This window comes from Neovison vison, chromosome 6, assembly GCF_020171115.1.
Source record: "Neovison vison isolate M4711 chromosome 6, ASM_NN_V1, whole genome shotgun sequence".
Classification (NCBI taxonomy): Eukaryota; Metazoa; Chordata; class Mammalia; order Carnivora; family Mustelidae; genus Neogale; species Neogale vison.
In genome coordinates this window covers 132341143-132367233 of record NC_058096.1, presented here as the reverse complement: position 1 = coordinate 132367233, position 26091 = coordinate 132341143, and the positions used below count along the sequence as shown (strand labels likewise).

Here is a 26091-nt window from a genome sequence, read left to right as displayed (position 1 = left end):
AAAAATGAAATTGGATCATTTCCTTACACCACACACAAAAATAGACTCAAAATGGATGAAGGACCTCAATGTGAGAAAGGAATCCATTAAAATCCTTGAGGAGAACACAGGCAGCAACCTCTTCGACCTCAGCAACATCTTCCTAGGAACATCGCCAAAGGCAAGGGAGGCAAGGGCAAAAGTGAACTATTGGGATTTCATCAAGATCAAAAGCTTTTGCACAGCAAAGGAAACAGTTAACAAAATCAAAAGACAGCTGACAGAATGGGAGAAGATATTTGCAAACGACATATCAGATAAAGGACTAGTGTCCAAAATCTATAAAGAACTTAGCAAACTCAACACCCAAAGAACAAATAATCCAATCAAGAAATGGACAGAAGACATGAACAGATATTTCTGCAAAGACATCCAGATGGCCAACAGACACATGAAAAAGTGCTCCATATCACTCAGCATCAGGGAAATACAAATCAAAACCACAATGAGATATCACCTCACACCAGTCAGAATGGCTAAAATTAACAAGTCAGGAAATGACAGATGCTGGCGAGGATGTGGAGAAAGGGGAACCCTCCTACACTGTTGGTGAGAATGCAAGCTGGTGCAACCACTCTGGAAAACAACATGGAGGTTCCTCAAAATGTTGAAAATAGAACTACCCTATGACCTAGCAATAGCACTACTGGGTTTTTACCCTAAAGATACAAACGTAGTGATCCAAAGGGGCTCGTGCACCCGAATGTTTATAGCAGCAATGTCCACAATAGCCAAACTATGGAAAGAACCTAGATGTTCATCAACAGATGAATGGATTAAGAAGATGTGGTATATATACACAATGGAATGCTATGCAGCCATCAAAAGAAATGAAATCTTGCCATTTGCGACGACGTGGATGGAACTAGAGCGTATCATGCTTAGCGAAATAAGTCAAGCAGAGAAAGACAACTGTCATATGATCTCCCTGATATGAGGAAGTGGAGATGCAACATGGGAGGTTAAGGGGGTAGGAGAAGAATAAATGAAACAAGATGGGATTGGGAAGGAGACAAACCATAATGACTCTTAATCTCACAAGACAAACTGAGGGTTGCAGCGGGAAGGGGGGTTGGGAGAGGGGGGGCGGGTTTATGGAGATTGGGGAGGGTATGTGCTATGGTGAGTGCTGTGAAGTGTGTAAACCTGGCGATTCACAGACCTATACCCCTGGGGATAAAAATATATGTTTATTTAAAAAATTAAAATAAAATAAAATAAAAAATAAAAAAGTCTTCTCTTCCTTCTTGTAGCAAAGTGTTAGTATCAGGTGTCTTTAGCCACCAAAATGGCTTATATCATAAGAAAGATTTATCTCCCTAACAAGAAGTCGAGAGAGAGAGCGAGAGGAGAGAGAGCGAGCACTTTCAGGGTTGGCAGAGTCAACAGCTCACAACATCATGAAGGACCTTGGTGCCTTCTCTTTTTTGTCATTCAGCCTGTCATCCTAAGGTGGCTTCCTTCATGATCCCACCTGGCTGCCAAAGTTCAAGGAGTCACATGAAAAAGATGATGACTTGCAGAGGCAGATTAAAGAAGGGTTTCCTCCCACACTTCTCTTTTTATCAGTGAGCAACATCTTCCCCAGAAAACTCCCAAAGATTTCTCACATCTCACAAGATATTTAAACTAATCCCTGGCAAGGGGAATAGAATGACATGATAGACTTAGGTTAATTATGATTCATTCCAGGGGCTGAGGAGAGTGTCCTCCTCTTTAGAGCATATGATGATGGAGATGTGGGGAGATGAGTAGAGAGTCATCAGTGTCTCTTAGAATAATCAAGCCATAATATTCAGTGACTGGCTCATCTGTATAAATAAGAAAAATAGAATGGCCTGACCACTTCTATTGTGGTATAGAGGAAAAGGTAAGGGGAGAAGAGGGAGTTATAACTGGTTTTGAGGGGGAAATTAGAGTTGAATCTAATTATAGATTCCTGGTTATAAGGAGAGCTTTTGCAGTCTATAGAAAGAAGCTCCAGAAGGCTGTCCACTGTGAAGGGAATGTACTCATTTTTTGGCTATACTGAGAGCAAAGGGCAATTTCTATTTTTTTTCCAATTTATTTATTTTCAGAAAAACATTATTCATTATTTTTTCACCACACCCAGTGCTCCATGCAAGCTGTGCCCTCTTATAATACCCACCACCTGGAACCCCAACCTCCCACCCCCCCGCCACTTCAAACCCCTCAGATTGTTTTTCAGAGTCCATAGTCTCTCATGGTTCACCTCCCCTTCCAATTTACCCAAATTCCCTTCTCCTCTCTAATGCCCCTTGTCCTCCATGCTATTGGTTATGCTCCACAAATAAGTGAAACCATATGATAATTGACTCTCTCTGCTTGACTTATTTCACTCAGCATAATCTCTTCCAGTCCCGTCCATGTTGCTACAGAAGTTGGGTATTCATCCTTTCTGATGGAGGCATAATACTCCATAGTGTATATGGACCACATCTTCCTTATCCATTCATCCGTTGAAGGGCATCTTGGTTCTTTCCATAGTTTGGCGACTGTGGCCATTGCTGCTATAAACATTGGGGTACAGATGGCTCTTCTTTTCACGACATCTGTATCTTTGGGGTAAATACCCAGGAGTGCAATTGCAGGGTCATAAGGAAGCTCTATTTTTAATTTCTTGAGGAATCTCCACACTGTTCTCCAAAGAGGCTGCACCAACTTGCATTCCCACCAACAGTGGAAGAGGGTTCCCCTTTCTCCACATCCTCTCCAACACATGTTGTTTCCTGTTCTGTTAATTTTGGCCATTCTAACTGGTATAAGGTGATATCTCAATGTGGTTTTAATTTGAATCTCCCTGAGGGCTAATGATGATGAACATTTTTTCATGTGTCTGATAGCCATTTGTATGTCTTGATTGGAGAAGTGTCTGTTCATATCTTCTGCCCATTTTTTGATGTGTTTGCCTGTTTCGTGTGTGTTGAGTTTGAGGAGTTCATTATAGATCCTGGATATCAACCTTTTGTCTGTACTGTCATTTGCAAATATCTTCTCCCATTCCGTGGGTTACCTCTTTGTTTTTTTGACTGTTTCCTTTGCTGTGCAGAAGCTTTTGATTTTGATGAAGTCCCAAAAGTTTATTTTCGCTTTTGTTTCCTTGGACTTTGGAGACATATCTTGAAAGAAGTTGCTGTGGCTGATATCGAAGAGATTACTGCCTATGTTCTCCTGTAGGATTCTGATGGATTCCTGTCTCACGTTGAGGTCTTTTATCCATTTTGAGTTTATCTTTGTGTATGGCGTAAGAGAATGGTCGAGTTTCATTCTTCTACATATAGCTGTCCAGTTTTCCCAGCACCATTTATTGAAGAGACTGTCTTTTTTTCCACTGTATATTTTTTCCTGTTTTGTCGAAGATTAATTGACCATAGAGTTGAGGGTCCATATCTGGGCTCTCTACTCTGTTCCACTGGTCTATGTGTCTGTTTTTATGCCAGTACCATATTGTCTTGGTGACCACAGCTTTGTAATAAAGCTTGAAATCAGGTAACGTGATGCCGCCAGCTTTATTTTTGTTTTTCAACATTTCCTTAGCGATTCGGGGTCTCTTCTGATTCCATACAAATTTTAGGATTATTTGCTCCAGCTCTTTGAAGAATGTCGGTGGAATTTTGATCGGAATGGCATTAAAAGTATAGATTGCTCTAGGCAGTATAGACATTTTAACAATGTTTATTCTTCTGATCCAAGAGCATGGAATGGTCTTCCATCTATTTGTGTCTTCTTCAATTTCTTTCATGAGTGTTCTGTAGTTCCTCAAGTACAGATTCTTTACCTCTTTGGTTAGGTTTATTCCCAGGTATCTTATGGTTCTTGGTGCTATAGTAAATGGAATCGATTCTCTAATTTCCCTTTCTGTATTTTCATTGTTAGTGTACAAGAAAGCCACTGATTTCTGCACATTGACTTTGTATCCTGCCACGTTGCTGAATTGCTGTATGAGTTCTAGTAGTTTGCGGGTGGAGTCTTTTGGGTTTTCCATATAAAGAATCATGTCATCTGCGAAGAGAGAGAGTTTGACTTCTTCATTACCAATTTGGATACCTTTTATTACTCTCTGTTGTCTGATTGCTGTTGCTAGGACTTCTAATACTATGTTGAACAAGAGTGGTGAAAGTGGGCATCCTTGTCTTGTTCCTGATCTCAATGGGAAGGCTGCAAGCTTTTTCCCATTGAGGATGATATTTGCTGTGGGTCTTTCATAGATAGACTTGATGAAGTTCAGGAATGTTCCCTCTATCCCTGTACTTTGAAGTGTTTTAATCAGGAACGGATGCTGGATTTTGTCAAATGCTTTTTCTGCATCAATTGAGAGGACCATGTGGTTCTTCTCTCTTCTCATATTCATTTGTTCTATCACATTGATTGATTTGCAAATGTTGAACCATTCTTGTAGCCCAGGGATGAATCCCACCTGATCATGGTGGATAATCTTTTTGATGTGCTGTTGGATCCTGTTGGCTAGGGTCTTGTTGAGAATCTTAGCATCCATATTCATCAGTGATATTGGTCTAAAATTCTCCTTTTTGGTAGGGTCCTTGCCTGGTTTGGGAATCAGGGTAATGCTGACTTCATAGAAAGAGTCTGGAAGTTTTCCTTCTGCTTCAATTTTTTGAAACAGCTTCAGGAGAATAGGTGTTATTTCTTCTTTGAAGGTTTGGTAGAATTCCCTAGGGAATCTGTCAGGTCCTGGGCTCTTGTTTTTTGGGAGGTTTTTGATCACTGCTTCAATCTCGTTATTAGATATCAGTCTATTCAGGTTGTCGATTTCTTCCTGGTTCAATGTTGGTAGTTTATATTTTTCCAGGAATGCATCCCTTTCATCTAGGTTGCTAAGCTTATTGGCATATAACTGTTGATAATAACTTCTGATGACTGTTTCTACTTCCTTGGTGTTAGTTGTGATCTCTCCCTTTTCATTCACAATTTTATGAATTTGGGCTTTCTCTCTTTTCTTTTGGATTAGTGTGGCCAGTGGCTTATCGATCTTATTGATTCTTTCAAAAAACCAGCTTCTAGTTTCATTGATACGTTCTACTGTATCTCTGGTTTCTACCTCATTGATCTCAGCTCTAATCTTGATGATTTCCGTTCTTATGTGTGGAGTTGGTTTGATTTGTTGTTGATTCTCCAGTTCTTTAAGGTGTAGAGACAGCTGGTGTGTTCTAGATTTTTCAATTTTTTTGAGGGAGGCTTGGATGGCTATGTATTTCCCCCTTAGGACTGCCTTTGCTGTATCCCATAGGTTTTGGACCGAAGTGTCTTCATTCTCATTGGTTTCCATGAATTGTTTCAGTTCTTTGATCTCCTGGTTGATCCAAGCATTCTTAAGCAAGGTGGTCTTTGGCTTCCAGGTGTTTGAGTTCCTTCGGAACTTTTCCTTGTGATTGAGCTCCAGTTTCAAAGCATTGTGATCTGAGAATATGCAGGGAATCATCTCGGTCTTTTGGTAGCGGTTGAGTCCTGATTTGTGACCCAGTATCTGGTCTATCCTGGAGAAGGTTCCATGTGCACTTGAGAAGAATGAGTATTCTGTTGTTTTAGGGTGGAATGTTCTGTATATATCTATGAGGTCCATCTGGTCCAGTGTGTCATTCAATGCTTTTGTTCCTTTATTGATTTTCTGCTTCGATGATCTGTCTATTTCTGAGAGAGGTGTGTTAAGATCTCCTACGATTAGTGTATTCATATCAATATGACTCTTATCTTGATTAATAGTTTTCTTAAGTAATTGGCTGCTCCCATATTGGGAGCATAGATATTTACAATTGTTAGATCATCTTGGTGGATAGTCCCTTTAAGGATTATGTAGTGTCCTTCTGTATCTCTGACTACAGTCTTTAGTTTGAAGTCCAATTTATCTGATATGAGAATCGCTACCCCGGCCTTCTTTTGAGGCCCATTGGCATGAAAGATGCTTCTCCATCCCTTCACTTTCAGTCTGCGTGTATCTTTAGGTTCAAAATGGGTCTCTTGTAGACAATATACGGATGGGTCCTGTCGTTTTATCCAATCTGCAACCCTGTGCCATTTTATGGGTGCATTTAGGCCATTCACATTGAGAGTGATTATTGATAGATATGTTTTTATTGACATCGAGTTACCTTTGAAGTCTTTCTTTCTGTAGACTGTCTCTATATTTCTGTTCAATGCTATTCTTGGGATTTTTCCTCTTTTATAGAACGCCCCTTAATATTTCCTGCAGTGTCGGCTTGGTGGTTGCATAGTCTTTTAAGCCTTGCCGGTCTTGAAAACTCTTTATCTCTCCATCCATTTTGAATGTCAGTCTTGCTGGATAAAGTATTCTTGGCTGCATGTTCTTCTCATTTAGTGCCTTGAATATATCTTGCCAGCCTCTTCTGGCTTGCCAGGTCTCTGTGGACAGGTCTGACGTTATTCTGATGGGCTTCCCTCTGTAAGTAAGGAGCCTCTCTGCCCTGGCGGCTTTCAAGAGATTATACCTACAATTATAATTCCTCAATTTGACTATCGGGCAATTTCTTCTTAATGAAGCTTTTCATAAGCCAGTCCCAACTGCTTTTAAGGAGGCTGTGGTTTAAAATGGGGGAGGAAATAGACACACTATAGTGAATGCTTGAATATCCAGGCTTTCAACACGGTCAAAACCAATGCTGGCTTTTGTAGTTACCTGATGATTAATACTCACTCATGGATTTCTTGGCTTGCCTATAGACTCTTTGCTCAAGAGAAAAGAGAAGCCCCTGGGCAAAGGGTAAAGCAGGTAGACATTTTATTATCTTCTCCATGTAACCTCTAAGAAGTCCTCTGGAAAAGGACTGGATAGGACACATCCTGAAGCCAGTTCTGTTTGTGCACTGACACCAGAGGGTCCCTGCAGAGAACTCAGAGTGGGCATCAGTATGGTTTCCAGTCTTGAAACAGGTACTCAAGCCACTTCTATTTTTTTCAAATTTATACAGATGGGAAAAGTCATTGAATTCACATAATTATTAGAAATTTTTTATCTGGGCCATATTTGTAGTCAAACCACCTACTCCACAAATTTCTGTTTACTCTCTTCTTTTCCTTAAAAATAAATGGCAACTTGCATAATTTGTTATGGTACCAGCATTGAAACACAGCATGGAAGTTGTCACCACAAATGACAATATAATCTAGACAGGAGCCAGGGTAGCATATTTGCCAAACTAAAATGTCTGAAATAATTCTACTCTTATTTATTTGTTCTTTGTTTACTATCTGTATTATTAGTTCTTATCAATTATTTATTTTTTGCCTATTATCTGTATGTGATACTTCTATACACTGCTAATGTGTTTGGAAACTAAGTCAATCTTGAAAAGCCTAGGAAATGGAATTTATCCGTAGGTTATAATTGATTTTCAGTTTTGTTATTCACTACTAAAGACACTTTACTTTGTCTAGGTATCACTATATCTTAGCCATCTTTAGGATATAGATAAATTCGGCTAGAATTTAAAATGGAGGAACTTTATTTTTAATCCTGTGGGAGACAGGCTTGGTGCCCTCCCCATACTCCTTGGACAATTAGTGTTTCCTGTGCGTGGATTCAGTCTTTACCTGCCAGCAACTGCAGTGGTGCCTGAGGCCTCTCTCTGGCTGTTAGCGCCCAGACTCTGGCAGGCTGAGAGAATGGGGGAGTTAATACTCCCAGAGAATGAAGTCAGATGGTCCTCGCCCCTTGGGCAGAAAGACTCAGAGGTGCCTTTTCTACACTGGCTTCCAAGGTTCCTTCACAGAATTAAGCTCCAGTTACCCAAAGTGGTGACCAACTTGGTAATATGCCCTTGATCAGCTTTCCTTCCCTCTTTCTCACTTCCCCACTCCCTCACTGCTTAGTTGACCACTGACGTACAAATCTTTGTCTCAGGGTTTACTTCCTGGGGACCCCAAACTAAGAGAATCCTCTAGGGCAGAACATGGCGTAATGGGATGGTTCCTCACACTTACTTTTGAAATCTTGTTATATAAAACATATTTGGATAAAAACAATATAGATGAGTGAGGAAGAAGGAAGAAAAGAGTGGTTTGTGAGCCTGCTAGTTTTATAGATCTTTTAAAAAGAACCCCTACCTATAACATTTTCATTCCACATTCCATAATATATACTCTGGTTTGTGTGTGTGGCGCGTGTGTGTGTGTGTGTGTGTGTGTGCACCTGAGTGGTATGTAGAGAATGGTATATAGGTATAGAAATTAAGTAGTTTTTGTAAGTAGTTCTCTTAAAAAAAAAAAAAACAAAACCTCACATGCTTATTAACTTCCACAAACTATTCAGATGATGCAAATGTGGACATTCCTCTCCTGGGTATTGATTTACATAGGGCAAATAATAAAGAATGATAAACTCATTTCTTTTGCCTCTCTGGAGTCCACCTAGAGAAAAGGTGATTCTGCACAGTAAAAAGTAGTTTGCATTTGCCTAAGTGAATGACCTGGGATGCTAGTCTATAGATTTTGGTTTTTCTTCTTTTCTCAAAGAACGATTAGGGATTCCCATCCACCACCAAGCTCTATTAGAGCATTTATCATGAAGTTGTTCAATTATTTTTGTACTTGCTGGTCTCTCCCATGGGACTGAGCTCTCTTGGAGGGCAAGAGGTTTATCTTTCTTATCTTTGGATCCCCAGTGTATGGCATGGTGTTTGACCATCAACAGCTGGTCAAGTAACAGAAGTATGGGATTTCCTATCTTAAGGTGTTTGGTTATGGCTGCCCAGAGCCTCATACAGAGTCCGAAATTGGGCTCTGCCCCTCAGCAAATGCTATGAGCATTTGCACTGCACCATCATGCCATTTGAGCCCCCAAAACCCTTATAATGCTTGGATCAGGGGTAGAGAGGAAAAGACCAGGTGAATCAGTTCTAGCCCCCAAACAAGCTGAGATCAGGAATTTAATGGTTAAAAACAAAAGCAGTTCTTAGATATGGCCTATTGTGGTGACCCATAAAAAATTTTGTTCTTTTCTCTGGATACAGACATTAAAATATGCTTTTTAAATAGCTAAGAGAATAAACAACTGAAATAAAATAAAATAAAATTCCATCCTAGTATACTCTCCACAACGTCTACAATTTTTTTTTCAGATACTCCTTTAAGTAAGTTTAGTTCCTGCTTTTTTCATTTTTTAATTGATGTACCACTTTTTTGAATCAGTATTGCTTTCTGCCACTATATTTTTTATGTCCCTTTACATCTTAAATTTATATATTAAAGAGTATGAAACAACTTTAATAAAGGGTGTTTTGTACTCTCATGATATTTCTACCCATAAAAGAATATGAAATACTGTGACCTTAAATCCCTTAGAGGATCCTACATTTGAAGACTTGAATTAATAAATAAAAATTAGCCTAAGTGAGTCAAAGTTTCGGAGGTTCAGTTTTTTGTTTTTGTTTTTTTAAAGATTTTATTTATTTATTTGACAGAGAGAGAGAGAGAGAGAGAGCACAAGTAGGCAGAGAGGCAGGCGGAGAGAGGGGGGAAGCAGGCTCCCTGTTGAACAGAGAGCCCAATACAACACGGGACTCAGTCCCAGGACCCTGAGATAATGACCTGAGCTGAAGGCAGAGGCTCCCACTGAGCCACCCAGGCACCCCACAGAAGTTCAGTTTTCCTGAACCCAAAGTGCTTGCAGTGATTTTGGTAACACCTGAATGTGCCTATTGCATTGGTCAGGGCTCCAAGATACAGGTAAAAGCAGCCACTGTCTGAGGTTTAAGCAGAAGGGGATTTGTTCCAGAAAACAGAGAGCTCATGGCAGCAGCAGGAAGGCTGGGGAGCAGGCTAATGGCTAAATTTCCAAGAGCATCAGCCAGAACAAGGCCCCTGGAGTGGCTTGCTGCCTTTTCAACCAGGCCATGCTGTTTCCTCCAACCCCTGTGCTAACAAAAGGGATACCCAGTGCCTAACCTGTTCCTTTACTCTGCTCACACCCATGGCAAAGTTTCTGGTGGGTGCAGCTGACTGATGGAATCTAGGTCATACCCTGATACCCTAGCTCAAGGGAGGTGGGAGATGTGGGGTTTGTTTGCTTATCAGTTTTTGTGCATTTTTCTCTATCTGGGGAAGGCAGGACCCACAGTCCAGGAGTCTGTTGCAATGTAGGGAGGCTGTCTAAAGATGCAGGGCAGCCACAAATGACAGGTTTCTGCTATGATGATGTCTCATGAAAATAACAACAGGCAAATTGTGCAAACTGTTTGCCTTCTACTATTAAAACTGTGTAGCAAAAAGATGGGATGGAAATAACAAAATCATTAATGCTGATTATCTCTGTGTTGAATTGTGGGTAATATTTTCCTTTTGTTTAAAAAATTTTATATAAAGATACTATATTTCCTTGAAAATTAGAAAAAATGAGAGCTCTTCATTTAAGAAAGGAAGATTAACATAATTGCCGCCTTGCTAAATGAATGAAAACTCTATTTAAAAGTCCTGAGCAGATTTATGTCAACTACACTAGAATTAAAATATAAAGCAATCCATAAATCAATTAATTAATCAATCCACCCCCCCTCAAAAAATAAAGTCGGGAGCAGATTTAATAATCTCTCCTTGTTAAACAGGTGAATACTGAATCAAAAAAAGCGACACAACAAATAAAAAACTACCATCATCTAAGCCGAGGTTGAAATCTGTTTCCTTTGGCTCCATCCCCAGTGGGTGCAGTAGCTGCTGCTCACATTAGAGAGTCACAACATCTTAAATGAGGGAAGCCTCAGATATCATTTACCCTTACTTCATAGCATTCATCTCAATATGAAGTTTTCAAGAATATATGTATTTTCACACACTCATATACATTTATCTATTTGTTTAATAATTTTTCTTGCCCAGTAGACACAAGGGCAGGGCCTACAAGTCCCCGGTGCCTGCTGCACCATAGACACACAGTAGGTGCTTACAGTATACAGAATCATTGATGGAAAAGGATCACAGCTCATCATCTCTAGACTAACTGCAAAGATTAACAGCACTACCAGCTGACTATCCCTCAATTGGGAGCATTTGAAAGAACAAGGGGAAATTTGAGAAAAAATAACTCCTTAGTTCACATGTTAAAAATGTAGTCTGCCTCATACATGTCTTGAGTGACTGAATTTTCAGGGAATGAAATTACCAATAGTTATCTGGGATTTCCAAAGTCATCTCCCCTTCCAAAGTCATTCTTCAAAGTTTAACCGTTTGCTACTGATTCTAGGAAGAAAGAAGAATGCCACTTGGGAAAAAGAACAGAAAGTTTGTAAAATGAGTGAGTTTGCAGGGATGCCTATTTCTTGTTTGTTGCTTTTTGGTTTTTGCCACTATCATAAAGTTTCTTGCAAGCAGTTGAGGTTCTGATAAAATAAATACCTGTCATGTTATTTGAGAGTCACTGAGCAGGTGACAAGCTGTCCTTGATTTGGTAAGTTTCCATGCTATCTTCAGCTGATATTGATCTCATATTAAGTGATATGCAATGAGAGTTTCCTCTGTCAGTTCAGTGACACAGTTTTAGGTAAGGAAGGTAGACTCTGTCTGCATCAGCTAGAGATGATATTAGATATCACCTGTCTTAATAACCCTACTTTCATCTGCTGCGCTGTGGGCAAATGAGGTTTTATGCTTTATCATTGAGCTGCCAGACAGGACTCAGGTAACTATATGTAAAATCTCACACTCTGTTGCACAATAGTTAATGTTTATGAGGAAAAATAAGTATCTTCAAGCTTTTGATAGCATTTGTTCCTTCACAGCAAGAGATATTGCAAGTTTGCGCAAGGCTTTATATTGTCATGCTTAACCACTGTGACTTTTACAACTGCATGTTAGCTGGGCACAGTAAATTACTGGAAAAGCACTATGAAGATGTCACTGAGCTTTACCTGCTGTGTGGTAATCTTCAGAAGTTACAGAAAAACATAGCCACCGATGTCATTTCAAGCTCCTTTTACTACGCTAACAGCCGGAGATGCCACTCTTAATAAAATGAGGTCATTTTTAACCAAATTCTTGATGGCACAGTCTTCTCATAGAAAATGTTACCAAGCAAGCATTTCTCTAGAATCCACTTCATGATCAATTAGGGACCTGATAATGTGTTTGCTAGCTAACAAAACCAACGTGAAAGCGCCATCAGGGGAAGGAAACCGAATGTTACAACTTTCTAAATTGCAGCCCTAATTAAAGAGTCCTGTAAATGGCAGGGCAGAACCTGTGGGGCTCCTGGGGCAGGGCTATCCTCCCTAATGCAGCCAGGGCCTGCCATGCTTGTCTTTTGGGGGTGGATGAGTTCATACTGGGAAGACCATGAAGAACATTTAAAATGAGTAAAATGTTATAAAGGACTCAAGTTTTAGGAAAACTGATTTCCCAATAAGGGCCATCTTGAAATAGAAGGTTCTCCTGATGAGATTTTAGAGAATGGACACTTAATGCCAACCTTTTATTGGTCAAGAAAAAATGCCAGATGTCATCCAACACCTGACAGGAATCAGTTTAAATAAGGACACTTTCTAAGTTTTCCTACATAGTGTCTCAGCTTCTAGGACAGATGGTCTAACCTAGAATTTTTATGAAATGTTTGCCACTGAGGAATGGATTGGATAAAACTACAAGATACAGCATTAACTTTAATATCTAAGTTTCTAGGCCAGGAGTCTGAACAAAGAAACAGGCTCTATCCCTGGTATTGCCTGAGGAAATTTCTTCTACAGTAAAACAACTAGGGAAAAGTCTTATTTGAATCAATGAAAAGTTCATAGGATAATTACGTTTTTAAGGATGATAGGAGCTCTCCTATGCAAATGGATAGGAGACATCCCATCATAACATCCACAGTGATTTGGGCTAGTACTTGGGTAAACAGAGCAAACAATTTTTAAGTGAAATGACATAATGAAAGCATTTATATCAACTTAAAACATAGCATTGTACATTTTTCCCCATTTTTTGATGCACAACCAACATCTAGTATTTTCTAATTAGAGGTCCCTTCATCTTCTTTGCATAAACTACCTGCAATATATATTGTTTTCCAATATATATTGTTTTAAATATATCTTTAAAATGAAATGAAAATTTAGCAACTGAATTCAAAATACTAAATTTTTACATTTTAACCCAACTTTTTAGCACTATCTTGTCAATTATTATCAGCAATTTTTTTTTTTTTGCAACTTGTCACACTCAAGTTTTTTTGGCAAACACTTAACTCAGTTTTCCTTGCAAAGATGACACTCATACTCATTCTTCATCAGTTTGTCACATCTAAGTCACAAATTTACTGTAAGAAGCACAACTGGCATGATTAAGTTCAGGAATAAGCACAATCACTCAGGTAAGCACACATCTCACCTAGAGGGGCAGAAGTTAATGGATGTGCTGGAGAGCACCTACTAGGCATAAGCATTCCCTATGGCAAAGCAACAATCAGCATCTGTTAGAAAGAACTGGAGAGCTCTGGTTCATCCATGATTTGGTTGAAGGGCCTTTAATTAAAACTGTTTCTACTATAAATACGTTTTCATTAATATGCATAGGTTGTAACTCTTAAAGAACATCTTTGCAAAATGTTTTCTAGTATGGGTTCTGCAGAACTTGCCTTAATGAATAGCTAACATTCACTTATAATCAGCAGAATCTGTGCACTCATAATTGATGCTCTAAAGTGCTTTTTCCCAGCCATCTAGTTTACACTTGGTACTATAATTGGTTTGTTCATCAGACTATTTTTTTCTCGGATGGGAAGAGATAGTGTTTTGGTCCACTCTCATTGAGTTATCACAGTTTTAAAATTAATAATTTGGAGATTTAATGAGCTCTTTTTCCATTTATACATGCTTGAGATCCTAAATTCCTCTCTATCAGTGTTTTTAGATTTTTTTTCTTGTCCTAAATACCAATAGCAATAAAGTATGCTATGCCAAGTATAGTTTAAAAAAGAAACTAAATAGATAATGACCCTATTGATATTAAATTGTTAGATTTGGAAAATTTTAAGCTGAGAGAGAGAAGCACACACCCACACAGAGGCAAAGAGAGACACAAAGGCAGAGAGAGAGAAAGACATGGGTAAAGACAGAAAAACACAGAGACAGCACTGATAGATTAATAATTACATATATATATAGAGAGAAACAAACAAACAAAAAACCAGAAATAGATACCAAGATAGAAATAGAAATAGAAAAGCAGAGGAAAACAGATAAGGTGAAGGATAGAAAGAGAGAGAATCTCACAGAGAGACAGAAAGAGACAGATGAAAGCAGAGATGCTATGTGAAAGACAAAGGGAATCTGAGACATCTACAGAGACAGAGGAGGAGCAGCCCCCTTAGCAATGTTGCTCAAAATTAGCTCAGACTCTGCCCTGTTTGACCAAATCTGTAGGGGTACAGGTATGTCAGTGACCAGGATAGGCAAGCAGGTTCAGGGACCACTAGGCGACAGTGTCATAATAGACAATACCAACCTACATGTAGGTCATGGCCTGGACATTAGTTAGGTGGCCCTGGACCACTTTTCATAGCTGTTATTTTTTAACTTTAAATGTATTTAAATTTTTATTTGTTTGTTTGTTTGGCTGCAGAAAGGTACTGAAGGAAATCTCTGTTGGAGATCTTAATCCAAATGAGACTGTGCAGGCCAATTTGGAGGCTCAGCTCCTTTCCAAGCTGGACCACCCCGCTATTGTCAAGTTCCATGCGAGCTTTGTGGAGCACGATAATTTCTGCATTATCACAGAGTACTGTGAGGTGAGACTCTCCTCTTTTGGAATTCTCAGTAAGAATCTATTTCACAGTATATAGCTGTCTATAAAGAGATATCTCATAAGTTCAGTGATCAAATCATAGGTTGAGGGGATTGGATTAAATAGGTGATAGGGATTAAGGATATTGTGATGAGCACCAAGTATTGTATGGAAGTGTTGAATCACTATTTGTACACCTGAAACTAATACTATACTCTATGTTAACTAATTGGTATTTAAATAAAAACTTTTTAAGATTTTTTTTTAAAAGATTTTATTTATGCATTTATTTATTTGACAGACAGAGATCACAAGCAGGCGGGGCCAGGGAGAAGCAGGCTCCCCGCTGAGCAGAGAGCCTGATGTGGGGCTCGATCCCAGGACTCTGAGACTATGACCTGAGCTGAAGGCAGAGGCTCTAACCCACTGAGCCACCCAGGCGCCCCAATAAAAACTTTTTTAAAAAAGAAAAAAACCCACAAACTGAACTATAAAGACCTGGGGTATGGTGTCTTGCAGCTAAGAATGATGATCTCTAGGTAATTGACAGACTCATTTCCAAAGAAGTAATAGTTGTTACAGGACAGTGCCTCTTGGAGAGGGAGTAATTTAGGGAAGGATTACCTAAACTTTTACAATGGTCCAATACTTAGATGGACATTTAAATGTTGTAACAGGCCTGGACAGAGCAGAGGTCCCTCTCTTGACTTTCAGGTTCTAGGCCTATTCCTCATTTTCCCCAGTGGAAGTTTGAAAATGGAAATATGGCTCATTTTCCTCATGAAAATCTTTCTTCACATTTATCATTTGGTGATTTACGGCTTCATGTATTTGCAGTTTTCCCTGCCACTCCATGTTCTCTGCAAGTAATAGCTGTGTATTTTACTGAGCCCCAGCTGAGTCTGAACCTGCTTGGAAAGGGAGAGGAGGGGGAAATGACAAGGTGCAGCTGTATTGTGAAGCTGTATGTTTGCTCCTGAGAGGCTAGGTAGAGAGAAGCTAGAAGGGCTGGGTCAGGCAGAGAGAACATGAAGATGACTTTGCTCAAAAAGTATCTCCCAGAGCATTCTGGGAGCTAGTCTTAGCCAAATGTACCTTGGGGGAGTTTGGTGCTTGTCATACTTTAGAGTGAATTTAGTCAGCTCATCACCTGGGTGTTAACGGGGCCTGAAAGAAAAGATGCTGGAAAGAAGGAAGAGATTATGCTGAGTGAAATAAGTCAAGCAGAGAGTCAATTATCATATGGTTTCACTTATTTGTGAAGCATAACAAAAAGCATAGAGGACATGGGGAGTTAGAGAGAAGGGGGTTGGGGTCAATTGGAAGGGGAGGTGAATCATGAGAGACTATGGACTCTGAAAAACAATCTGAGGGGTTTGAAGTTGGGGGGGGTGGGAGCTTGGGGTACCAGGTGGTGGGTATTATAGAGGGCACGGATTGCATGGAGCACTGGGTGTGGTGAAAAAATAATGATACTGTTATGCTGAAAATAAATAAATGAAAAAAAAATTGAAAAAAATAAAAAATAAAAAAAGAAGGAAGATGATTGTTAGAATTGTTCGATCAGAAACTTTGGACACCCAGAGGGTGCTGTGTGTTTGAGACACAGAAAAGAAGAGGCAGAAGAAACTCGGAAAGAGCAGGGATAGCAACAAAAGTCAGCCTTGCCTGCTTGACACATTAGCTAGTGTATTAACCAATATGAAGCTGAAAGCCCAGTTAAAACATCTGCAAGTTTGAGATATTCCAAGTCCCAGCTATTTCCGGGCAGGTCAGCCTCCTCGGCTCAGCATTGCCAGGTGTTACCTTGTCCATTCCTCTGCTTGGAGGAAAGTGAGAGGGAAAGAGGAGGGCGGGAGAACCACTGCATTTGGGTGTCTACTTTTCCTTCAGCCAGTGAACTGCTAAGAAAAACAAAATGATGAGTTGTGCAGAGCTGTGATAATGAACAGCTACTCTGGCATGTATGTCCTGAATCCATGCAAAACTATAGGTGTTTCCGTGTGTAGCTACAGTATGATCCATCTCCTATAATTTAATCATTTATCTTCCTTTTGCCCTTCAGTTAATCACCTGTTTTATTTGGTAGACAACTGACACCTACTGCTTGTGACTATTACTATTACCTCCTGCTGCTTTTGGCACATTAGACTTTCCAAAGATTCTCTCCTGGTCTTACTATTTTTCAGTGTGGTCAGTACTATGCAATAGAGCTTTCTGTGATAATGGAAATGTTCTCTATTTGTGTTGTCCAATACAGTAGTCGGGAGTCCCACATAACTCTTTTGCACTTGACAAAGTGTGGCTTGTGTGGTCAAGGCGCTGGATGTTAAATTTTATTTAATTTTAATATATTTAAATTCAAATAACCATGTATGGCTATCAGCTACCTAGAAGCTCACTTAGAGTGTCTAGGTGATAAGCTGGAACTTTCTTTCCCTGTTTTATTTTTAAAAATGTTTAACTTTAATCTAATTTTAATCTACCAGAAAACTTATAAGAATAACACAATGAACTGTTCATCCAGATTTGCCAATTGTTATAATTTTCCCACATCTGCTTTATCATTCTATTTATTTATCTATCTGTATTTTTTTCCTGAACCGTTTGAAAGGAGGTTGCAGACAGGTTGCCTCTTTGTTCTAAATACTACTGCTGTATTTCCTGAGGCTGATGACACTGTTTTATATAACCATGGTACAATGGTCAAAATCAGAAAATTAACATTGAAACAATACTGGTGGGATGCCTGGGTGACTCAGTAGGCTAAGCATCTGCCTTCAGCTCAGGTCATGATCTCAGGGTCCTGGGATGGAGTTTCCCATCAGGCTTCTTGCTCAGCAGGGAACTTGCTTCCCCATTTCCCTCTGCCTGCCACTCCCCCTGCTTGTGCTCTCTCTCTCTGACAAATAAATAAACAAAATCTTTATTTCATTTTTTAAAAAGCAGCAGCAATGCTCGTATTTAATCCAGGGGCTTGTTAAAATGTGATCCCAGGCCAGCAGCATCACTATTACCTGGGCACTCCACCCCGGCCATACTGAATCCGAAATTCTGGAGGTGGGGTCCAGCAATCTGTGTTTTGACAAGTCCACCAGGCAAGTCCAAAACACATCTAAGTTTGAGACCTGCCCCCCATCTAATCCATAATCCATCTTCAAATATAGCCCACTTGTCCCATTTATGTTCTTAGAAAGGACGTTTCTGTATGTATTTTCTCGCGCAGGATCCACTCTAGGATCATCTGCATTAATTTTCAAATTCTGGTGGTTTCCAAGGGCTGAGCTACTCTCTCAGGAGGGGTGTTGCCATGGTGACGACTGTAGACAGGTCCGGGGGGGAACTGCCGTGGGGCTTCCAGGGCTCCAAACTGCTGAGCTGTAAGGCTGTCGCTTCCCAGACTCCCAAGAAATGACGTGTGCGGATCACTAGTTCTTGTTAACAGAGATATTTCTCACCCTCAGACCCAAATTTGCCCTTAACTTGCACAAGCTTGGTTTCATCCTCTTTTTATTGAGGTAAAATAATATTGGAAATAGCATATTGCCAAACTTGCACTTCATAGGAAAATGCCATCACCATTCAAATAGCTGGTCTTTTTATCTCCAAGTTTGCTCCTTTGTAATTTAATTTGAGACCTTGCAAGACTGAAATATATAGATTCATTTGTGAGACTGCTACATCTACCTCTCAACCCTTTGGCACATCTTATCGATTATGAGTGTGAAAAGCAAATAACTGAACTCTCACAACTTCTTGTCAAGATATAACCAAATCTTTGATGGGGAGTAGTTCCAAAACTGCCAGAGTGGGAGAATATTTCAAATACTGGTGTCTTCTCTTTCCCCCCACCGCCCCACCACCCAAGGTTAAATGGAACTACTTCCTGTTTTCTGTCCATACCGCACAGTTTCATACCTCTTCATCTGTACTTGGACCATTCCCTTTTAGAATATCCTCCTTCAAATCCTAATCATCCTCCCTGGCTCAGCAGAAATGCCACCTTTTTTAATAAAGACTCCCATAATCTCCTGGCTGGAAGTCTTTCCCCACCTGACTCCCCCTACCCTAACCACATAGTATTTTATGCCTCTTGGCACTCAGCACTTTATACATAGTAGAAACCATCTCAAACTTTCAATGTGGGATTGATTTTTTTCTGATTCATTTTTTGTCACATGGACCCACAGAGTGAGCCAGAAGGAAATTAGTATTCAGAATTTTTTTTTCTCACAAATTATTTATCACTTGCTTCCCGCTGCTTCCCACCACATTTCTGTCAAACACTAATGGTAAAAGCTAAAACATTGGATCCTTCTACCTGTTTTATATGTCAAAAGCATTTTGTCCTGTCTTATTTTGCTGAGTGTCTAACAATGTTCTGCACTAGAGACCTGTGGGATACTACCTGAAGGTTTCCCTTTGGGTGAGGGCAGAACATCCCCAGAAACCTGGTTATTCACTTAGTAGGTGCAGTGGAGGATAGGTGAGATCACATATCTTCAGTAGAAAGAGAGAGCATATGACTGTCCCCCAAAAGCAGGAATGGTTGGACTTGTCTAATTTCTACTTAGCGATACTGACATAACTAAACCAAAATTTATCAGTATAATGGTAGTTCTCAACCTTGGCTGTACATTAGAATTGCCAGAAGATTTTAAAAAATCACAAGACCTGAGGCCCATCTCCAGAAAGCCTGATTTAACTAACCTGGATTTTTATCTAGACATCAGGAGTTCTGAATGCTCTCCAGTGACTTGAATATGTAGCCAGGGCTGTGAACTACATTAGAAGGGGAATGGTCAGTGTACAAATAGGAAAATAGAGTTGTAAAGGAAAGCTTTGTCATTGTTTATGGAGCACTGAGCAAATATGAGGCCCAGACCTGAGAACGGGGAGGTACGGCTCTGATGGTGGGTTAGGTTTTATCCTTAGGGACCTCGCTTGGTGTTATTATTCATGAAAATTGCCTGGTCTCTTCTCCTTGCTCCATGTGCAACTTCTGATTACAATGCAGCTCTCTACTTGGGCCTCTTCTAAAAGGAAAAAATCTTCTGGCTAAACTGACAAGAGCTCCCTCCTGTCTTGGCAGTTGTAGTTCTCAATGCATATGAATAAATTGACATTCTAGATTATTTATTGGTTCCGTAAGAATTTCAAGTTCACAAAGGCAGCAGTAATCAAAGGTCTTTCCAGAAGCCATTATGATCCCCAACTCTGTGTCAGATACAATTCTAGGAAGTATGGTACAACAGAGATAATACGATAATATTTCTTTAATGTACCTGTCTGGTAGAATAAATAAATCATTTATAACAATGGCAAAAATACAAGGGGTGTTTATGGTAGGGGTCAAGGAAATGGGGTGGTTAAAATACTGTGGGAGCTAAGAGTCAAGAGAAATGACTTTGGGCTGAAGGAACCATGGAAGAGCTGGCATTATATTTGAACTTGAAGTATGGGAAGGATTTGGTCAGGGAGATGGGGCAAGGACATTTGAGTTAAAGGGAATAATGTGATTAAACACTAAGAAGTAGAAAAAAATGGACCATGATGTAAGAATTTAATACTTCACCTTTAATTGTAATGCATTTGAAGTTAAACATGTTTCCTAATGTTAATAACTTCTATAGCCTCTGTATGGTTATCAAAACCAGAATATTAATATTTTACCAGTTCCCTTCCTAGTGTCTTTGTCTGTTCCAGGGCCAAATCTGGGATCCTACAATGCATATAATTATTGTATCTCTTTAGTCTTTTCTGATCTGTTATAGTTTCCCTTTCCAGCCTTTAGTTTAGTTTAGTTTAGTTTTGTTTTAAATGACCTTGATACTTTTGATGAGTACTGGTAAGTTATTTTGTAGAAGAACTCTCAGTTTGAATTTGTCTGATGTTTTCTCATGATTAAATTGAGGTTATATATTCTGGGAAAGACTACCACAGAAATGATGTGGTGTCCTTCTCAGTATATCATCTTAAGAGGGGACATGATGTTAGTACATCTTATTACTGGTGGATGTTAACTTTGATTATTTGATTGAAGTTTTGTCTGCTGCATTTCTCCACTGTGAAGTTCTCCACTGTAAAGTTACTATTTCCTTTTTTTGTAGTGGGTAACACTACAAAAAATGTGGGTAGTATCTTGGGAAAGATACTTTGAGACTATGCTGATAATCCTGTTTTTCCTCAAACTTCCAACCACTCATTTTAGCATCTTTCAGTGAAGGTTGCCTTGAGATATTTTTACTCTGATGTTTTCCTAATGGTGATTATGTATTTCCTTCATTCTTTCTACATTTACTAATTGGAATTCTCTTATAAGGAATAGTTGTTCTACTGTTCCTTTTCCACTTATGTATTTATTCAATTGTTTATATTATCATGAACTCATGAATATTTATTTTATTCTATGGGTTATAACCCAATACTCGTTATTTTGTTGTTCAGACTCTTCCGACTTTAGCTGTTGGGGCTCCTTCATGTTGGCTCCTGTGTCTTCTTAACATGGCCTCATCCCTTTTCAAGGAGAAGTAGAGTCTTATATATTATTCTATTTTATAGATGAGGAAACAGGACCCCAGGTGGAGTAATTTTCTGGTAATCACATGGCCAGAATATTGATTTTTGTTCAGGGTAGAAGCAGGACCAGGGGTATTGGGAAAACTGCTCCTTTTTTCTTTCTACTTGGATTGCTCTAATTCCTTCCTTAATATTTAATAGAGTCAACCAAATAGTTCATGTGATTATCTACCCGTACATGGACATGAATTAGAAGAGACTGACTGTTTTATTGCTCATACCAACAATGTTAACTAAACATGTTTCAAATTGTGGCCCAGAACACAAATTTCTGCATAGCCACACTAGTCAAGCCTATGTAAATTATAGGAAAATATAAAATATATTAAATGGAAACTCTCAGTTATAGGATAAACAAATCCTGGGAATCACGAACATAGTTCTGGGGACAGTGACATAGTTAACAGTACTGTACTGTAAGCCTGAAATTTGCCAAGAGAGTAGATCTCAAGTGCTCTCATTATAAAAAACAAGAAGAAGAAGAAGAAGAAGAAGAAGAAGAAGAAGAAGAAAAAGAAGAAGAAAGAAAGAAAGAAAGAATATAACTATGTGAAGTATTAGATTTGTCAATTAACTTGAATGTAGTGATCATCTCACAATTCATATATACCTGTGTATTTCGTTTTCTGAGGCTTATTCTCATATATTCTGTGTCTTTATCTCCAGTTATACATAAAGACAGAAACACATGTCTACTAGTTTGCACACACATGGATATTTTAATATGTTGATGATGTTATTATTTTATTTCACTCACTCAGAGACTGGGTAGGGTTTGCAATAGTGGAGAGTGTGTGGACTTTGTCATCACACTGACTTATGTTCAAATCTTGGTCCATTTCCTTGAGCAAGTTATTTCATCTCTCTGATCCTTTTCCTGATATTAAGATAGTGTAACAACACCTCTTTTGTTAGGTTTCTTAGGAATTTGAAATAGTGAGTATTTTGAAAATGGCTGTCAGAGCTTTGCACCTAGTAGATTGTCAATAATGGAAGTTATGATTATAATTGTTTCTACTCCTGTCTCCCCTTTCCAGTTGTTTTCTAGAAGGCAAGCTGATTTTTAACTCTGAGTATGACTTGTAGTTGGTAGGATGATTCATGTGGGAAGGAGGAAACATGCAAATTCTTAAACACTAATGGGTCTGATAGCAATTTTCAAGCGATTACTTGCCAAGGATCTATTTGTACTGTAAAAAATAAAATTTGAAATTTTCACTTGTGTTTCTTATTTATGTAAAACTGCTTAAATGAATCAAGTAAGTAGGCTGAGTTTTATAATCCTGAACCTCTAGTAGGTGTCAGTACACTCTTGCAAGTGAATTTGGCAATAACATGTCTCATAAAGCTACTGTTGATTATCCTGTGTCTGGGACTACTTCCATCCAAATTGGTTTTTTCATGGTTGAGAGAGACTCTTGGTATATTGATTATTGTGACGTTGATCAGTGACCATCTGTCTTAGTCTGTTCAGGCTGCTCTAACAATATACCATAGACTGAGTGGTTTCTAAACAACAGAAACTTATTTCTCATGGTTCTGAAGGCTTGACGTCTGAGATCAAGATTCTGGCAGATTTGGTGTCTGTGAAGGCCAGATTTCTGGTTTGTAGACAGTTGGTCATCTTCTTGCTGTGTCCTCACATGGTAGTAGGGGTGAGGGAGTTCTCTGGAGTCTCCTTTATAAAGCCACTAATTTTATTCATGAACCTCCACTCTCCTGATCTAGTCATTTCCCAATACCCATCCCCCAGACTGTCATACTGGGGTTAAGATTTCTACATAGGTATTCTGGGGGGACATTCAGTCTATAGCACCATCCTTCCCATTGTGAGCTCCAGGTGTCTACATATCAGGGCTGTCTTTAGGGCCTGCTTTGCTGGGATTGCTGCTGACTGAGGGAACTAAGCATTATCTTTAGAGAGGTTGGTCCCATCAGGGTTCTCTGTTATCTGGGCAGCTCCATCCTGGAGTAGGTAGGCCTTCCTGAATTTGCTCTGTGCCAATTCTATAGGTCTAGACTTTATTCAGTTAGGGAAGGTTGTAAATCACGTGAGTATCTTATGATTTTATAGACCTGACTGATCTACTTATGATTTTTAAGTACAAAAATTAAAGTAATATGATTTATCCTACCTATTTTCTTTGTTTAAACTATGAAATATTTTAACTTTTTAACAACAAAGTTAAAAAGTAAGGCCATTGATTTTTACTTAAAATTGTAAATGTAAAAATTGAAAAGTGAAACTAGTTTTATTAAAAGATTTGTACTAATGCATTAAATATAAAGCAGTTCATAAACTCAGTAGAACTTAACAGCATTTGGGGTATAGCTTTAGCTGACATATGACTTTATATAAATATAACTCTTCAAAAATAGGATCAGAATAATCCACTTCAAATACTTTATTTTAAAAGCAACCCATTGATTTATAGATAAAACCATTTCATGTTGCTTCTTAAGAGAAAAATAAGTTCTACCATTTTATTCTTATCCATGCATATTTGCCTCAACAGGAAGAACACTTACTCTGAAAAAATTTGGAAAAAGAAATTAGCAACTAAACTCAGGAGTTCTCATTTATATTATGAGACATAAACATCGTGATGCTACATGCCATTATTTAGTACCTATATCGAAACTGGATTTTCTTATTTTGCTTTTAAGAGCATGGTGTGGCCTCCATTTCTCCCACTTTTATGTACTCCATTACAGTGAACTTCCAAAATTCTAAGGAAATGTCTTTGGGTTCTATAATGACAGATGATCTCCTTCCCTGCCCTTCTCACTTCCATTTTTTGGTATTCTCTTTAGTAATGCCACAGGCTTTTAAAAATGTATCATTATAAAATGATTCTTAGTGAACCCTGACTGTCCCAAAAACAGCTTTTGCCTTTGGAATTTTTCAAACTATTGGGCCAAATGTTTTCATTGATGGGTGAAATATTAGGTATAAATGGCCCATTCGTGTCATTATCTAGCAACATTTCCTTCAAGTGTGGTCTATGGGCTACCTGTCCCAGAGTCACTTAGAATACTTGTTTAAAATTACGGATTCTGACAGCCATTGCAGTACACTGAACTCCATAGAGGCAGTGCTGGGGTGAGTGAGAGCCAGGTGGGCATGGGGCGACTCTGTGCTTCACTGAAGAAAATCACTAAACATGGGTAGAAGAGATCCTAAGAAGTTGAGAGGCTAAATGTCATCATATGCATTCTTTGTGCAAACTTTCTGAAAGGAGCTCGAGATGAGGCACCCAGATGCTTGAGTCAGTTTCTCAGATGTGTCTAAGAAGTACTCAGAGAGGTGGAGGGCCATGTCTGCTAAAGAGAAAGGAAAATTTGAAGACATGACAAAGGTGGACAAGGCCCATTATGAAAGACAAATGAAAACTTACATCCCCCTTAAAGGGGAAACAGAAAAAGAAGTTCAAGGATCCCAGTGCACCCAACAGGTCTCCTTTGGCCTTTTTCTTATTTTGTTCTGAATATTGGCCCAGAATCAAAGGAGTTTTGTTCTGAGTGTCACCCCCAAATCAAAGAACGTCTCGGCCTATCCATAGGTGACGTTGCAAAGAAACTGGGAAGGATGTGGAAAAACACTGCTGTAGATGACAAGCAGTCTCATGAAAAGAAGGCCTCTCAGCTGAAGGAAAACTATGAAAAGGAGATTTCTGCATACCATGCTCAAGGAAAGTCCAGTGCGGCAAAAATGGTGTCATCAAGGCCGCAAAAAGCAAGAAAAAGCAGAAAGACAAGGAAGATGAGGAAGAGGAGGAAGAAGAGGAGGAGGAGGAAGAATATGTTGATGAATAAGTTGGTGCTGGCACAGTTTTTTTTCCTTGTCTATAAATCATATAACGCTCCGTGTATACAACTCACGCCTTTTAAAGAAAAAAATTGAAATATAAGACTGGGTAAGATTTGTTTTTAAATTGTACAGTCTGTACAGTGGGTTTTTTGTTTTAGTTTAAGTTTTTTTTCTTGTTGTTGTTTGCTTATTTTTGTACAGTTAACACATTCCAGAATGTCTTTCGACAGCCCTGTCATGGTGGTCTTTCTGTGGCCACTAACCTTGCCTAGTATAATGTGGACATAGGAAATTGGCATAGATATTTAAAGCGGGTTCTGGTTGGTGCACAGCACAAATTAGTTATATATGGAAATGGTAGTTTTTCTTTTCTTTCCTTTTTAAGATTTTATTTTTTTAAGTAATCTCTACTCCCAACATATGGCTTGAACTCACCACCTTAAGATCCAGAATTGCATCTACCTGCTGAGCCAGTTGGGCATTCCCAGGGATGACAGTTTATTTATCTTCAGTTGTCTCTGATGCAGCTTCTACGAAATCACTGCTGTTCTGTTAACTAAATACCACTCTGTAACTGCAAGGAAAAAAAAGTTGCAACTGTTTTGTTAACATACTGAATGCTTCTAAGTGAGTACCACTTGTTTTAATAAAAAAATTTTTTAAAAATACAGATTTCATTGTCCTCTCCAGACTTCCTAAACCAGAGTCTCTGTTGATGTGGTGCAGGAGTATGCCTTTTAGACAGCAACATGGATGATTCTGATGCCTGCTGACATTTGAGATCCCCTGGAAGGATGTATTAGAAGCTTGTTTAAAGGTGACAAAGAGTGTAATAGAACAGCATTTTAAGATGTCAACCAAGCGAATTAATAAGGGGCAGCTTTTTTATTTTAAAATGAAGT

At 39.0% G+C, this 26091-nt stretch overlaps 1 protein-coding gene and 1 pseudogene across 5 annotated transcripts in view; both read left to right on the top strand.

Moving 5' to 3' along the window:
• The window catches only part of NEK11 (NIMA related kinase 11), a 256169-nt gene that overhangs the window by 39924 nt on the left and 190154 nt on the right, over window positions 1-26091 (top strand). For 4 of the 5 annotated variants that reach the window (XM_044252388.1, XM_044252389.1, XM_044252390.1 and 1 more), the window contains exon 3: window positions 14638-14803. The exons of the other annotated variant lie outside the window; for it this stretch is intronic. In XM_044252388.1, the coding sequence (XP_044108323.1) occupies window positions 14638-14803 (166 nt within the window). The remainder of the gene's footprint in view (window positions 1-14637; window positions 14804-26091) is intronic. 5 annotated transcript variants of the gene reach the window in all.
• On the top strand, window positions 24543-25283 carry LOC122908950 (annotated as a pseudogene).